Here is a 15845-nt window from a genome sequence, read left to right on the forward strand (position 1 = left end):
CTACAAGAACTTCATTCTCATATATAACAACTCTGAATAAACTATAAATGCTAAGATTGTCTATAGATAATTAGCATAACCCAATATCACTTACTTGTGGAGAAAAAGAAATACACTACACAAGACAAATGTGACCACGACAAGGATCCAACCAATGACCACCAAGCTACAACAAGTAGGAATCAGGCATTGGGTTAGATAACCAATGACAATAAAACATGAATGTTATGAAAAATTGCTGCAACCAAAACTTTGACTCCTCTCCAACCTTTAGCGAAACCCTCCTTTCAATATTTAATAATTATAATTTAAAGGCATTTAAGATTGTTAAAAGGAATTGACATATGTATGTATGATGTGTACATGTATGTATGTGTAAAACATCATTCTTCACAGAACCCAGTTTCCTGTTTTTGCTTTGGGATATATATGCATGATGTGTACATGTATGTATGAGTAAAACACTATTCTACACAAAACTAGTTTCCTGTTTTGCTTTGGACATGTAACTATGAATGATATGTGCATGTATGTATGTGCAAAACATCATTAGTCACCAAACCCAGTTTCCTATTTTTGTTTTTGACATGTATGTATGTATGTATGTATGTGTGATGTGTATGCATACGTATGGGTTATAACACACCATTCTTGACAAGACCCTGTTTCCTGTGTTGCTTTCACATTTATGTATATATGATGGGTACATATATGTATCCATAAACTCCATTCTTCAGCCAATTTTGTTGTTTTTGCTTTTGGTATCTATGTGTTTGTGTACATGTATTGCATATATTGAAATTAATGACACTTTTTGATGAAAAAAATCATGTCATTACCCTAACAGTGTTGTTATATATGGGAATGGTCCTGTGTGAATAATGGTTGTTATTCCACTTGTAGTCTGTTAGTGAGAAAATAACACCCATTATTTAACACTTTTTTTTTCTACTTAACATCACTCACCATTCCCATTCTAATGGCTGTTATAATGGGCATTATAAGAGTTTTTAAAACCTTGATAGTGCCCTTTCATCTAGAGAATAAAATAGAAAAGGTATTAACTCTGTGTTGCCAACAGAAATTTTTTGTGGCTTGGCCAAGATGTTGGTGTGTGTTATTGATGCCATGCATCATTTACCAGGTGGTGATATTTGTCATCTTCTTCTTCTTCTTCTTCTTTTTATTTTATTTTATTTTAAAATCAACCTTTTTCTTTTCTTTTCTTTAAAAAGAAAAAAATCTTATATTTTAACTCAGAGAAATTGCAACACGGAGCTCTTTCATATCATGGGGCCTACAGCATGCCTCATGAATTGCCATATGGTGTTGTTTACGGTGCATGGTAGGCATTCTGGTGTGCTTAGCTTTTGCAAGCTTAATCACTTAGCACTAAAAAATATATCTTTGATGTTATCCTTCAAAAAAGGAGAAAAAAAAAACTCTGATGTAACTATGTTATAAACATTGTATATGCATGCAATTGTAAGGATTTGAGTCTATGATAATTAACCATGCCCATACTTGAAAATCATTTATTTTACTACATTTCATTGGGTGTGCTAAAACCCTTAAGAGCATGGATTTGTATGATGACTGTGGCAAGCACTGTGCAAGATGTGAATCTCGTGGTCAATGTTCATAGCTCACCCTTATCTTGGGTGTTACTGGACTTGACAAGTTGATTCAGTTCAGCAAATGCAGAATTCATAAACTTGAATATGTTAATGAAAATTATACAAAGAAAGCTTACTCCATTTCTTTAAACAACCTTTTCAAAATAAGCCTAGAGGTCAAGAAAAATAAAACAAAAACATTAACACCCGTTTCCTATTCAGAAAGAAAATCTGATTGGTGGTATCTATTAAAGAAACTCAGTATATAGCTGGTTGTGGTATACCTGTTGTTTACCTAAATCCTAAATGTTCTTTAAAAAAAAACTTTTACTTTTTTACTATCGTTAGACAAAATTAATGAACAAAAACATCTTGAACTGTACATTTAATCACCTTTAGGTGGATGCCTCGTCTCCAGGATGGGCAATATGTCTATATCTTTTAGGCTGTAAAAACATCGATTATAGTATACATAAAAAATTATACAGTCCATTTCATAGCATCAAAAAACATAATATGTCCCATCGTATAGTTATAAACTAGGAATTGAATAATTTAGATGATCTAAAAATAGAGGGTATTTTATTTAATAAGAGTCTGAAACCTCGTTTATTTTCTTCCAGCTAGTGGCCTCTTCCGGTAACTGTCCCATCAAACTCCACTTGTGTCCTCATGAAGTTATAGCATTGCTTCAACAAAAAGTTGAACTCGTGCTCAACAAGAAAGTAAGAAGTGGCAGGGAACATACAACAATATGAATGGTTTAGACAGGATAGTAATCAGATAACTAATGACATTTCTGATTATAGTATACATAAAATATATGTTTTCTTTTCTCTTGCTGATACTATTGATTTTTGTGAATTCTCATAAAGAAGAAAAGATTAAAAAAAGAAAAAGAAAAAAAAAGATAAATGTGAGGGGTGTATGACAATCCTAACCCTCAATTGATGGCCTCTTGTGGATGTTGGTACCTTCTTTAGGAAAAGATGACACACCAAACTTCCTTGGAAACCACACCCCCAACCATCATCCTTGCATCACCTTTCGGGGAAATTGCATCCAAATAGCCCTTGACCACCTTATTTAGGAAACCATGATCCAACCAAGTACCTTATTTTGGAAACCATGCCCGCAGCCCACCATTCTCATCCTTTGGCATCACCAGGAATCCCACAGTTACAACTGCATTTCACCCTAACCTACTTACAGAAACTACTCTCTCAATCACATTACATGCCTTACTCACTTCACAAGTACAACCAACCCCACACCTCACACTCTCCCTTCTGTTCTCTCACAGGACCTGCCACAACCCACTAGTTACAATTACTTGTTAGAATTCTTAACCAATGGGCCATCATTGGCCAATAGTTTGGATTCAAATCGGATCAAATTGGTTTATCATGTATGAGATGTATGAGTATGCTGCAGGCCCTACTTAAGTGATCGTAAACATGATCTAAGGGGTAGCAAACACATGTATGCTCATGGTACGTAGAGTCCAAGATTGTGTGGTGTTTTGACTAGTGTGGAGTGTTAAAATATAGGAGTTTAAATGATAGCTCAGGAATCCCCTAAAGTCATAAGCACTGGCCTTAACTATCGTATTCTGGAAGTCATTTTCTATGTTTTCTTTTCTCTTGCTTATACTACTAATTTTTAGAATTCTAGTTTAATTTCTGTTGAGTTCCATGCCTTAAAAAAATTTCAATTTTTAGAGAAGAATTCTCATTTGGTTTATGTGAAAGTATATGCATTCAGTGGCTAACGATATTCACAAATTAAGATTTCTTGCTTCCAATTATATAAATAAATAACTGCAGATCACATTTATTAAAAAAAAAAAGAAAAAGGCAAAGGACAAGATCAATTATATAAATGAATAACTGCAGATCACATGTACTCTTGTAACCATCTTCCTAATATTACAAATATACATCCATATGAGATCTAGACAGCTCATCTGTTGTGTCATAAGCCAACAATCAAGTTGATTGGAGTCCCTTATGGGAGAATTTCTGCTCATTGTATGTAAATCATTGGTCAGACGTTTTTCTAACCATCGGTTTCTAATCAACAAAAATCATCAAATCAAAGGGTAAATTCATCCCACTGGTGTAAGTTTATAGGTGTAGCCCATCCAAACAGGGGCCTAACAGATGAACGATCTTGATCCTATACATCTTTGCCACTGTCATATAAATGTAGATGGAGAGCTCAATAACTATTCTGCATATTAGCCATTACGTTATTGGTCAGATTTTCTTCCCAGGCAAGCATTATCTCTGAAATAAACATCCCAAACCACAATGGAAATCAAATACTGCACATATCAATTTCTCAAATGCTACCTATCACCAAAAAAGGCATTATCTCTATTCTTTTCTTTTTTCTTTTTTCAATATCTCTGTTTTTCCCCCCAATCAAAGAACTACACCAAAAAACGATCTCCTCCCCAAAAATTTCAAATCCTTCAATTAAAAGAAAATTTTAAAAAATAAATTAATTAATATTCAAAAGACCTACATCATCAAAGCACAAATGAAAAACATCAGATTAAATTTTTAAAAAATAAAAATAAAAATACTATGAAACGATCTCAACATCAAAATGCAGCTCCTGAAACCCCTAAAAATCATTGCAGAACACAAATGTGACTCAAAAAACCCTAGAAAACATAATGCAGGTCGATGAAACCCTAACCTTACAATGTGGGAAGATGAGATCGAAAAGATTGCATTTGTTCTTACCTTAAATCAATAAAATGGGAAGCGAGAAAGTAAAAGAAACCCTAGATCCGATGCGAACGCGATAACCAGACGAGTTCGCCTTTGAAAACGTGAGCTCGTTGAGATCTGCGAATCCAAAGGAGAGCTCTCTCCTCCAGCATTTAAAGTGAGAGAGAGAGAGATAGAGATGGAAAATCGGTAGTAGGGTTTTCTGAGAGAATCGAGGGAACGGGTCGGAGAAAATTTCCAGAGCTTTTACCTTTATCGCTGCCGTCGGGTGTTGCAAGAAGGAAAAAAGGAAAGAAGATAAACACGAGGGGGAGGCAGAGAGAGGCAGAGAGAAGGAGATACTGCGGGATAGGCCTTTATGTTTTTTTTAAAAAGAAAGGGACCTTTTGCCCGCGGCCGTTAAAACAGGCTGTGGGCAAAGGGTAAGCCCATCAGTCGGCTAAGCCCTAATTTGTTATAGTGTCCGATCATCTAATGGATTAAAGGTGTAACTGATTCCTTTCTAACGAGATTCGTCAGGGCCCACGTTTGATGGACGGTTCAGATCCACTCGCTCCCTCTCGATGGTGGGTCCCAGCAGCATCAACGGCTATTGCTGTGTTTGAATTTGCAAAGGCAGGTGCGAAAAAAAGGCGGAAGGCGTTCCTCTTCTAGCGCAGCCTTTGGTGTCTTGCGGCCGTAACCTGTCTATGTGCATGCACCCCCCACTTTGGGTCCCTTTGTGGTGTTTTTGGTGGATCTCCTCCATCTGTTTGATGTGCAAGGAACCTGGGTTCCAGGATGGGGCTAGTCAGAGCTCCAAGTGACTATACTTTAGCGTGTATGGGCTCTTCTATGGACTCTCTTGTCTATCTATTAGCCAGATTCTTCTGAATCTGGCTATCATTAAGTTTAAATGAATTTTAAATTTGTTTTTGACGTTCGCTTGCATTCTCTGAGGGTCGGGAAATCTTATACTATTTACTTGGGTATATGATGATCATATTTCAAAATTAATGGTTAGATGGTTTGATCTATGGTGAAGAATGTTTTCAATGGTTAGATCCACGTCACGGTATAGGTGCAAGGTTAGGATAATTAGATTGGTATCATACACACGTAAGTGTTACGTTAAATTTCATGTTAACACTCGAGACCTTTCAACACTCGATATTGAAATGTTTGGGGTGTTACACCACCACATTTCCAAAATCATATTATTTAATCTAAAATCAATTAAGTCTACCGATTTGGGACTTTATTCAATCATAATAACTATACCATCCAATGAAATACTTAAGAAACATGTAAGAAGCAATTCATATTAACATTTTATTAATTCAATACAACTAATTCATCTTCCACGAAATAAGGTCATTGATCTTGAGTGTCATCCGTCATCCGGGCCTCATTCACTGGCACTTGATTTAGATTTCTTGTCTCGATATCCTCTATACAGTTGTCATTTAAACAACGTTAGCTGGTCAGGCTAGCGAGTAAATCAATCACGGTTCATATAGAGTATAAGTAAGATAGTACAAGTATCATTCAATTACATGTATGAAGGTATGAATATGGATGCAGAGGTGTCATTAAATGCATGTCAAGTGAGATAATTATCACTTGCATAGGTTGGATAACCATCAACTCGCATATGCACTTAACATGCTTCTATCATAGTAAGCATGGGCATGACACACATCTACTCCTTGAGTAGGCTTCCACTAATCATGGACATCTAATAATGAATCTACTAGGAGACCATCTAGGATGATCCCCTAGGAACCTAGGCATGAGGTGTTCATAGAGTCACCGTTCATGCACACACGTATTATAACCCACACAATTGATAGAACAAACACTACACCCTAGTGCACACAACAACCCCACCTGAGTGTTTTATTCTAGATGCCTTCGAAACCCATGTCATGAGAACCGCGTCGTCGTTGCAGTCGCAATGGTGAAAACCGTGTGTCAATCCGACGCTCCGTTAGTAAGATACGGCCCATCGAATCTATGACCCAAATTACGATCTTGTAAAATGAGCAACCTTCATTATGCTAGGCTCATTGGACTTGCGCCCATGTGGGCATAAAACTCACTTTCTATAACATAGAAATTATCATAAGATAAGACAATCACTACATGACAAATAAAGAGCTAGCACATATAAGACAATGTTCTATGAGACAAAAATGAGTTCTACATAAAAATCCATCATTAGCCCTCTACCCATGCCTTTGAAACTAATTATGGCCCATGTCCACCTTATCCTACACATGCATCTAATGCATGTCTTGTTTTATGTCACATCACCTCAAACAACTAATTGAAACACTCAACTTCATCATCCACCATATATCACCTATAACCCACAATCCTTATCCATCCACTAGCCAATGCATGCCTAGATTTCTTTCACCTTAGCCAATGCATGCTTAGCACCAAATTATGGTTAATGTGTGATGTTAATTATGCATGATCTTTCTAAATTTATGTAAGGGTTTTTCCTTTAAGCTTACCTTAATTTAAGATGATATGAATTATCTTGTCTTTTACCTGTTCTCATGTTACTATGATTCTCTCTTTGCAATTATTTAATTTACCATCAATAATTATTTACCCTTTAGGATTATGGTATGATGTTAATTATGAGTGATCTTCATTATTTTTATGTGGGATGATGGATACAACCCTTGCCCTTGCCTTTACCAATTTTATTGAGTTAGTCATTGCCACTCACCTCTTTGTTGAGTTGGACATTGTCATTCTCCTCTCTATTAAGTTGGTCATTACTACTCTCATCCTTATTTTATTAGTCATGTGCTATTTAACTATATGGCTTGGGCTTGTGCCTTGGAATTCCAAAACTCCCATAATTTGAATTATCTCTCTATCTATGCAAATGATGTGTTAAAGGTATCACAACTAGTGATTCAAACATTTATCATGGACGTAATGTGTTACGGATAGCATCCCTCTTAGTCGACATGTAATTCTGTGGGTTAGTTGGAGGGTACACAATTAATGTAAGTAAATCGTCATGCGTATTACATCACTTTTTCGGGATTGGATGTCGTAAATAGTCGCTCCATGAACACATCGTGTTACGTAAATTACCCAACCATGTTGTTGTGTCGCTTTGAGATGTTCGCATAAATCCACGTTAACGTTGGACACTCCAGCGAATCTCCGTAGTTATGGGATGTGGAGTGAGTCAGGTTTTTTATAAATTATATTCCACATTATGATTATCATTACGTACGATGAGCCACACACACTTTGTTAGGCATGCATTCATGTTGATTAGTTGCACATGTTGATATCTCTCATAATGGTGGAGTACAAGACATACCAAAACCCTTACATTTATGAATCTCTTGAATTATTGTTAATCTTAAAGGATAATCATCTATATGAGTAGGGCGTTGACCTCTCCAACCATACAGATGATGCAGATGATGTATAAATTAAAGACTTAGAAGACCATCTCCCTATGGAAGATTATACTGAAAGAATAAGAAGATAGTTTTATGATTTAATTTTATATTTTCGCTGTGAACTCGATAATGTAATAAGCTCTCATTTAGAGAGCATTTAATAATTTGTTGAATTCTCTTACTTTGATGAAATAATAAATACAATCGATTTTATTCTCGTGAATGGTTGTCTTCATGAATGTGACTAGATATGATTATTAAAAAAAATGGTGCGATTTTTAAAGCATTCAATTCATTCACTTAATAACACTTGGTTTTCTTGGACACGACTATAAACTCTGGCAATGAAAATTTGGGATGTAACAGAATTCTCAAAGGATAAATAATTGATAGGGGTAAATTAAATTTTTGCATGGAGGATTCAAAGTATGTCATGGAACAAAATAATTCATATCAACTCAAGTTAATATAAGTTTTAAGGAACCTCTCACCTTAGCCTTAAATCTAAATCCTAAGTAGATATCCATGTAGGAAAGCTTTTACATGAAAAGCTTTCACATGAATCCTGACATCGCTTGAGCAAGAGGGGGAAACCATACATATGGAGAAGGAAGAGTGTCTAGGCCCATCTCTCTCTCTCTCTCTCTCTCTCTCTCTCTCTCTCTCTCTCTCTCTCTCTCTCTCTCTCTCTCTCCCCTTGGGCGTTGGGCGTGTGAGCACTACTAGAAACAAGATTTTTACGGAAGAATTTTCTTTCGTAGGTAAAAAGAACTTTTACCGATGAAAATAATTTTCATTGCTAAAAGTTTACTTTTACTGACAAAATTGTAATTTCATAGGTAAAAGTCCTTTTTACCGATGAAAATTTTTGTCGGCAATGGTTGTTTTGAATATTTTAAAAAAAAATTAAAAATTTTACTTTTACCGACGAAATTTAATTTTCATATGTAGTGTTTTTCCCGACAAACATGAATCATCAGCAAAAATCTGGTACGATGTAATTACCGACGAAATCTATCTTCGTTGGTAAAAGTGTTTTTCCCAACGGCCATAAACCGTCGGCATAAATCTCATACAATGTTAATACGACGAAAACTACTTTCGTTGGTAAAAGTGTTTTTCCCTATGGACATGAAGCGTCAGCACAAATCCGGTACAATGTTATTACCAATGAAATATTTTTTTCGTCGGTAAAGGTGTTTTTTCCGACGAACATCAACCGTCGGCAAAAATTTGATAGAATGTTATTACCGACGAAAACGACTTTCGTCGGTAAAAGTGTTTTTCCTGACGGACATGAAGCGTCGGAAAAAATTGAGTAGGTCATTATTACCGATGAACACCATCTTCGTCGGTAAGTGTTTTTCCCGATGGACAAGCGGTCGTCATAAATCTCGTACTATGTTATTACCAACAAAAACTAGTTTCGTCGGTAAAAGTGTTTTTTCCTACGGACATGAATCGTCAGCACAAATCCGGTACAATGCTATTACCGACGAAATATGTTTTCGTCGATAAAGGTGTTTTTCCCGACAGACATCAACTGTTGGCAAAATTCCGCTACTGTAATTACCAACGAACAAAACATTCGTTGGTTGTGTTTTTCCCGACGGACATGAACCATCGGAAAAAAATCTGGTACGATGTTATTACAAACGAAAACTATCTTCGTCAGTAAGTGTTTCGGTAATATTGCTTTTTACTGACGAACTAAAACCGTCAGGAAAAGGTTCCCGCCAAGGACCAACTATTCCCGCCACGATTGAAAGCATGATACTTTTCTCAACGAAGTAAAGCCGTCGGGAAAAGGTTCCCACCACGGACCAAAAATTCCCGTTGACAAAATGGTTTTCGTCGGGAAAATTGTTTTTACCAATGATTATTTTAAAATTGGTAAATATTAAAATTTTTCCTAACAGCTGATAATCGTCGCTAATAGTTTTTACCGACGAACAAGAGTCGTCGGTAATAATCCTCGTTTTTCCTATATATATATATATATATATATATATATATATATATATATATATAGTTTTTATATCATATGAGTGGAAATTTTTTTATTTTTTATAATTAAAAAGTAATATTTAAATGATTTGTAATATCACATGAAAAAGAATATTAAGAAGTTTAAAAATTTCAACAATGTTTGAGAAAAATTAAGAAAACAAATTGATGCTTTTGAAGAAAAAAAATCCGCATTTTGAAATTATTAAGAAAAAAATTAAAATATGAGAAAATTTTTGAAAGTTTGAAAATAAAAATTCAGAATTTGTATTAAAAAAAAAATTGAAATGATTTATAATAAAAATGTTATTTTGTTAAAATGTTTTCAAAAATATACATTTTGAAAAAAATGTTAATTTTAAATGGAAATTGAAATTTATGTTTGCAAAAAAAATTACTAAATTATTAGGCACATCCACTAATTGTACCTTTAACCGTTTTTGGACAATCTAATCAGTCCAGATTGAAGAGTAAATAACTTCAGATGTTTAAATCAAATTTCAATAAAATTGTTGATCAATCTTATATGCCCAATATCTTTTTCATATGTCACCTGTTCGGGACGAGCAACTAGCGAAATTGAGTATTGATCAGAAAAATAGAGTGAATGAACCAAACATGCAAAATGGGGCAAATATTTTGGTCAAAATTATGACCCAACTTTATTGACCTCATGAGAACCTAAGTGTTGATGTTAGTAAGTTTTGTGGGCTAACGTGTGTTGAACATCAACACCGTGAATTTAATGTGTCCCCTTCAAGTTATGAGATATGTAAAAATTCATCCGTATATGAAACTCAGGTGGGCCATGCCATCTAAAACCATGTGAAGACATCCTAAAAAATATAAAAGAACTTGGTGGGGCCCACGTGAGTTTTGGACGTAGCTGAAACTTGGTCTGACCCCTCATCCAAGTGGGCCTCACATAATGAGTGGGTTGGATATCTGAATCACATTTAGGCAGGCCCAATATATGATTATGAATGTTTTAAGGAAACCTCTCTCCACTACATTTAGGGCTTGTTTGATTTTCCAATTCAAAGGTAAATGCAATGTAACTGCATAATGATCATTGCCTTGTGTATTTACGGCACTCTTCCCTGTATTTGAGTTGACCACTTACTTTTTGTAAACAAAAATCAAAAAGGATGCAAAATGGTTGTGGGCCCCACTGTGATGCATGTCGCTTATCCACGCCGTTCATCCATTATGCCAGATGAATTTATGGCATGAGCCAAAAAATGAGGCATATCCAAAGCTCTAGTGGACCATGCCACAGAAAAAAAGTGAATCAAATACTTGTCGTTAAAAACTTCTTAAGGCCATTGTTTCTTTTGGTGTGGGCCACTTGAGTGTTGGATCTACATAATTTTTCAGCTCATGTCTCAAAATGTTGTGGTAAAATGGATGGACGGAACAGATATCTCATATATGTCTCAGTGAGGTCCAAAGTTTTCGACTAGCACTTTTAAACAGTTTTCAAGGCAGGAATTTCCAAAATTTTCCAAACGGGTGAAAGGGTCATAATTACTTATTCACCCGGTATTTACACTTGCAATGAGAAATCAAACAGGCCCTTAGGTGAGTTACTCATTACCCTTACTAAAGTATACTCTGTGGGGTCCAACATTTTTTATATATTTTATCCACTCCATTAATCTATGTTAACAGATCATTTGAGGTATAAAGAAGAAATAGAAAGCATATCAAAAGCCCAAGTGAACCACACCATAGGAAATAGTGTGATCGAACATCTACCATTGAGAAATTCTTAGAGGCCATAGAAGTTTTAGATCAAGCTGATGTGTTTGTGTTTTCTCTTCATTCATATCTTTTTGATATTATGAACATGTTGGATGCCAAATAAAATTATTGTGGACCCATGGAAGGTATCAATAGTTGAAATCATTATTCCACACTGTTTTAAGTGGCATGGTCCACTTGACTTTCAGATTTACCGAAAATTCGGGATCAACCCACGCTGTACATCCATTTTTTGAGATCATTTTAAAGAATTTCCAAAAAATGAATCATATCCAAAGATTAAATGGACCACACCACAAATAAGGGGAACAGATTGACTACTCCCCCTGACACCATCCAATGACTGGTGGTTGGTGCTCTGCAGACCCCACCATGATGTATGTGTTTAATCCATGTCGTTCATCTATTTTTAAAGATCATCTTATGGCATGAGACAAAAAATGAGGCATATCCCAATATGAAATGGACCACATTACAGGAAACAGTGTTGAATGAGTGTCAACCATTTAAAACATTTTGGGGGCCATAAAAGTTTTGGATCGAGATGATTTTTGTTTATCCCCTTCATCTAGGCCTGTATGACATAATAAACTGACTAGATGTCAACTAAACAGTACAATTGGCCTTACAACGATTTTAATGATGGATAACCAATCACCATTGTTTTCATGTGGTGCGGTCTACCTGAGATTTATATACCTCTAATTCCACCATGATGTATGTTTTATATCCACAGTTTCCATCCACTTGGTGACATCATTTTAGGGCAATATCCAAAGAATGATTTAAATCCAAAGGTCCAGTGGACCCCAGTATAGAAAATAGTGGGACAATGATGCCCACCATTAAAAACTTTTAAAGGCCACAAAAGTTTTATATGAAGATGATATTTGTGTTTTCCCTTGTTTTATGTATTTTTTAACTTTTGAACAAGTTGGATTTCAAATAAACATTACGATGGGCCTTAAGATAGGTTCAACGATGGGAATCACTCCCCCCTCTGTTTTCTTTATTGGGGTCCACTACATATTTATATCTGCCTCATTCTCTGACTCATGACTTAAAATGATATCTTAAAATGGATGGAGGGTGAGGATATAACATATATGTCATAGTGGGGCCCATAAAAAATAGATGGACCAAGGGGCATTCTCGTCCGTCTGTACGTAAAAATCCCCAATGGAGATATCCCAGCCAGCGAGAAACCCACTTGGAGCTTCTCTGTCTCTCGCACCCTCTCTCTCTCACTCTCTCTCTTCCTATCTCTGATCTCTCCACCCACCTCGAGCTCTCTCTCGCATCCGCTCCCTCCTCTATCTCTCTGTATCTCTCTTCCTCTCTCTCTGAACTCTCTCGGGCGGACCGCTGCCGAACGCCCTGCCCATGCCATAAGGGGTAGGGATTTGGGGACTGTGAGGTATCTCTCTCTCTCTCTCAATCTTTCTCAATCTCAATACCGATTTAGGGATTTGGGGATTTAGGGATTTAGGTTACTTATTTTTCCTTTTTGACAGTAACCTATCGTGCTTAGTAGCTCAGTTTGGTACTGTAGTATACGTTTATCCATACAAACATACAGTCTCAGTTTGGTACTGTAGTATCATGCTTGGTACCTCTGTTAGGTGTTGTTTGGTCTCTTACAACATGGACTTCATGTTGGTATATGATTGTTAAATCCAAAGCCTAAACCTACTTAAGTTTAAAAATTGCATTGGAAGTCCTCATCTGGATAGAATTTAAACGTCAAAACCATTGTGGTCCCCATAATGTCTTGTAAATTTTGTCAAAAAAAAGTGTGAAACTTGGTTTGCACGAAACTGAAGAGTGACAATCTTTAAGATAGTGTCATATAGAAGGCGCTTGTTTGCAAAATCTTGTAAAAGTTTCCAAAATGTAGAAAGGTTATTCATCTAAGCTATTCTTGGAATACACTAGGACTAAAATAGGTCAAAACCTAACACTGATTCCCTTTTTATTATCACTACTCAATATAATGATAAACTCAATTAAAAGCATCAATGTGCATTTCATGTATATGATGGTAGGTTGATTTACCTTATTTTTTTATATGCAGAAACTTCCCTGGGGGGAGGTGGTTTATGTTGCACCAGTTTGCACTTTTGTAAAGCTTCTGCTTTCTGTTTGATTATTATTCTTAAGTATCTCATGAGTGGATTTAATTCATTAAATTAAGTACCATCTATCATGCATGAGGCCATCACTGGCTAATGCAGGCATGGAAAAAGAATATAAATGCCCTTTCTGCCTTTGTATTGAGACTGGAGCTATTTTTAAGAATGGCAGACATCCTTTGGTATGTTCTAGTCATAAATTAGTTTCTTACAGATATCTAGGGAAACACGCCTTGAACTAAAGATGTTCAACGAACTTCTGTGTGATGCCATGGATTTTTATGCAGGGTAAGAAACAATGCATTCTATACATATTTGGATATAAAGCACACAATATATATATATATATATATATATATATATATATATATATATATATATATATATATATATATTCCTGAAACCCATATAATATCCCTCTATCATTATTGAGCCAAAAAAAGATGTTTCCCCATTATTTTCACCTGAACAATTCCTTAACTATTAGCTTGTTGTCATATTTTTCCTTTTTGTTGGGCTATGTCATGTTGTCTTATAATATTCATCACACAACTATGCTACCAATAACTAATCATGGAATAGATCTTTACAAATCTTACAAATATCTATTTTTGATCCTATGTAGTTTATTTAATCGAGCCCCCTATAGGGAATAATAGCATGGGCAGGTGGTTCTTATAATGGACTTGTTTATTTTTCTTTTGTTACTTGAAATCTAGTATCATTTTAATTCACTTGGTGATCATTGAGTTTATATTTTTTTCCTAATTAATTGTTGGGTCATCAGCCTTAGCCAATGCACATGTTGCTGCTACTTTCAATTCCAAAAATGTAGGGCACATGATTTGATGATCAAGATGCTTGATATGATGGGCCCTACCATGGATGGGGATACCCTAAAAATATCTCAGGTTGGAGGATAGATGTAAATGCTGAGATCGGTGTCCTACAGTTGGAAAACTGAGAAGGCAAACAGAGCACAGATGCACATATAGGTGCTATTTGGTTTCTGTGGAATTCTAATTCAGGCATGTGTTCACATCAACCTATGGGCGTTTGGCAATGTACCTCAGCTGGGTTTTGGCATTCCACCAGGAACCTTTAAGTCTAACCCAGCAAAATTAGGTTTAGGATCCCAATTAATTTCCTTCATTTCTAGCAAAACTGGACAATGGTCAAACGCGGTCTTAGGAAGACCTTTTTTTTGGAAAAAATTAGAAACTTCTATACCCACCCTATAGAAACCCAAGAAGAGACATGGGTTGAAGAGACTTGACCATTCGAAAGGGAGATCCACCGACTCATGCTTGAACCCAATTAGCAACGCCTCTCATACAGCTAGTAGTCCTAACCCCATTAAGTTATTCATGTTGGCAGAGTTCTTAACTTATGTAGTCTAGTGGAATTACTCTCCAATGTTTACCACTGGGTTTTTTGTGCAATGTTTGTATTTGTATCATCTCCCTACTTCTTTCATGCCTATGAGCTTGATATGCTAATTTATTGATAGAAAATTGAATTTATATATTTAGTGAATTTGTTATCTTCTATTCTCATTGCTTCATCTTAGCTATAACTGCTTCATAAATGGGCTTTTTCTTCATAGGATTACAGAAACATATATAGTACAAGATATTGTAGATCAAGCTTTGGCATGCAAGTCCCACTTAACTGACATAGTGAATCGTGTACTTGCATATGTCAACAAAGATCTTAGTTTCATGTCTAAAAATCTTTTGATTGTTTTGAAGGTAGTATTTATTTTCTGCCAACCTTTGTTTCTATTACTTCAATTTTGCCTCAGTTAGATTTTGTCCCTAATTATTTTAAGATATTAGGCTACATACAATCCAAGGGAGTTTTTCACAGTAACAAGTTTTGGGATCATGCACCTTTTTTTTTCATGCACTCGCTCACCCCCACACATACCCGTGCACTCACACCACAATGGGTGCTCGAACCCATAACCTCGCGTTGAAACTCTTGCGAGTCCACCATTGAGCCATAGGGTCACAGGCAGATCACACACCTTCATATAAAAATGATTGTATGTTTTGTTGTCATTGCCTCACCTGAAGATTACAGCCAATATGAGTAACTAATCCATTTAAAGTGCATGTTAGTGTTATTCTTTCTTCATATCTATGTTAGTCTGGTGTGTATAGG

At 35.7% G+C, this 15845-nt stretch overlaps 1 protein-coding gene across 1 annotated transcript; it reads left to right on the forward strand.

Moving 5' to 3' along the window:
- Nucleotides 1–13746: 13746 nt before the first annotated feature.
- Nucleotides 13747–15592, forward strand: LOC131244562 (uncharacterized). Its single transcript, XM_058244091.1, has 3 exons — nucleotides 13747–13861; nucleotides 13894–13967; nucleotides 15286–15592. Exons 1-3 carry the CDS (start codon nucleotides 13757–13759, stop codon nucleotides 15485–15487), a joined length of 381 nt encoding a protein of 126 aa, XP_058100074.1. The 5' UTR covers nucleotides 13747–13756; the 3' UTR covers nucleotides 15488–15592.
- The last annotated feature ends 253 nt before the right edge of the window (nucleotides 15593–15845 follow it).

This window comes from Magnolia sinica, chromosome 4, assembly GCF_029962835.1.
Source record: "Magnolia sinica isolate HGM2019 chromosome 4, MsV1, whole genome shotgun sequence".
Classification (NCBI taxonomy): Eukaryota; Viridiplantae; Streptophyta; class Magnoliopsida; order Magnoliales; family Magnoliaceae; genus Magnolia; species Magnolia sinica.

What these genes read in the sequence shown, in the direction of transcription:
- LOC131244562 (XM_058244091.1), top strand. Translation starts at nt 13,757, where the DNA reads ATGAGGCCATCACTGGCTAATGCAGGCATGGAAAAAGAATATAAATGC. An exon ending in AGAATGGCAGACATCCTTTG is followed by an intron (nt 13,862 to 13,893) that starts GTATGTTCTAGT and finishes AGTTTCTTACAG; the next exon opens with ATATCTAGGGAAACACGCCT. An exon ending in GCCATGGATTTTTATGCAGG is followed by an intron (nt 13,968 to 15,285) that starts GTAAGAAACAAT and finishes TTTTCTTCATAG; the next exon opens with GATTACAGAAACATATATAG.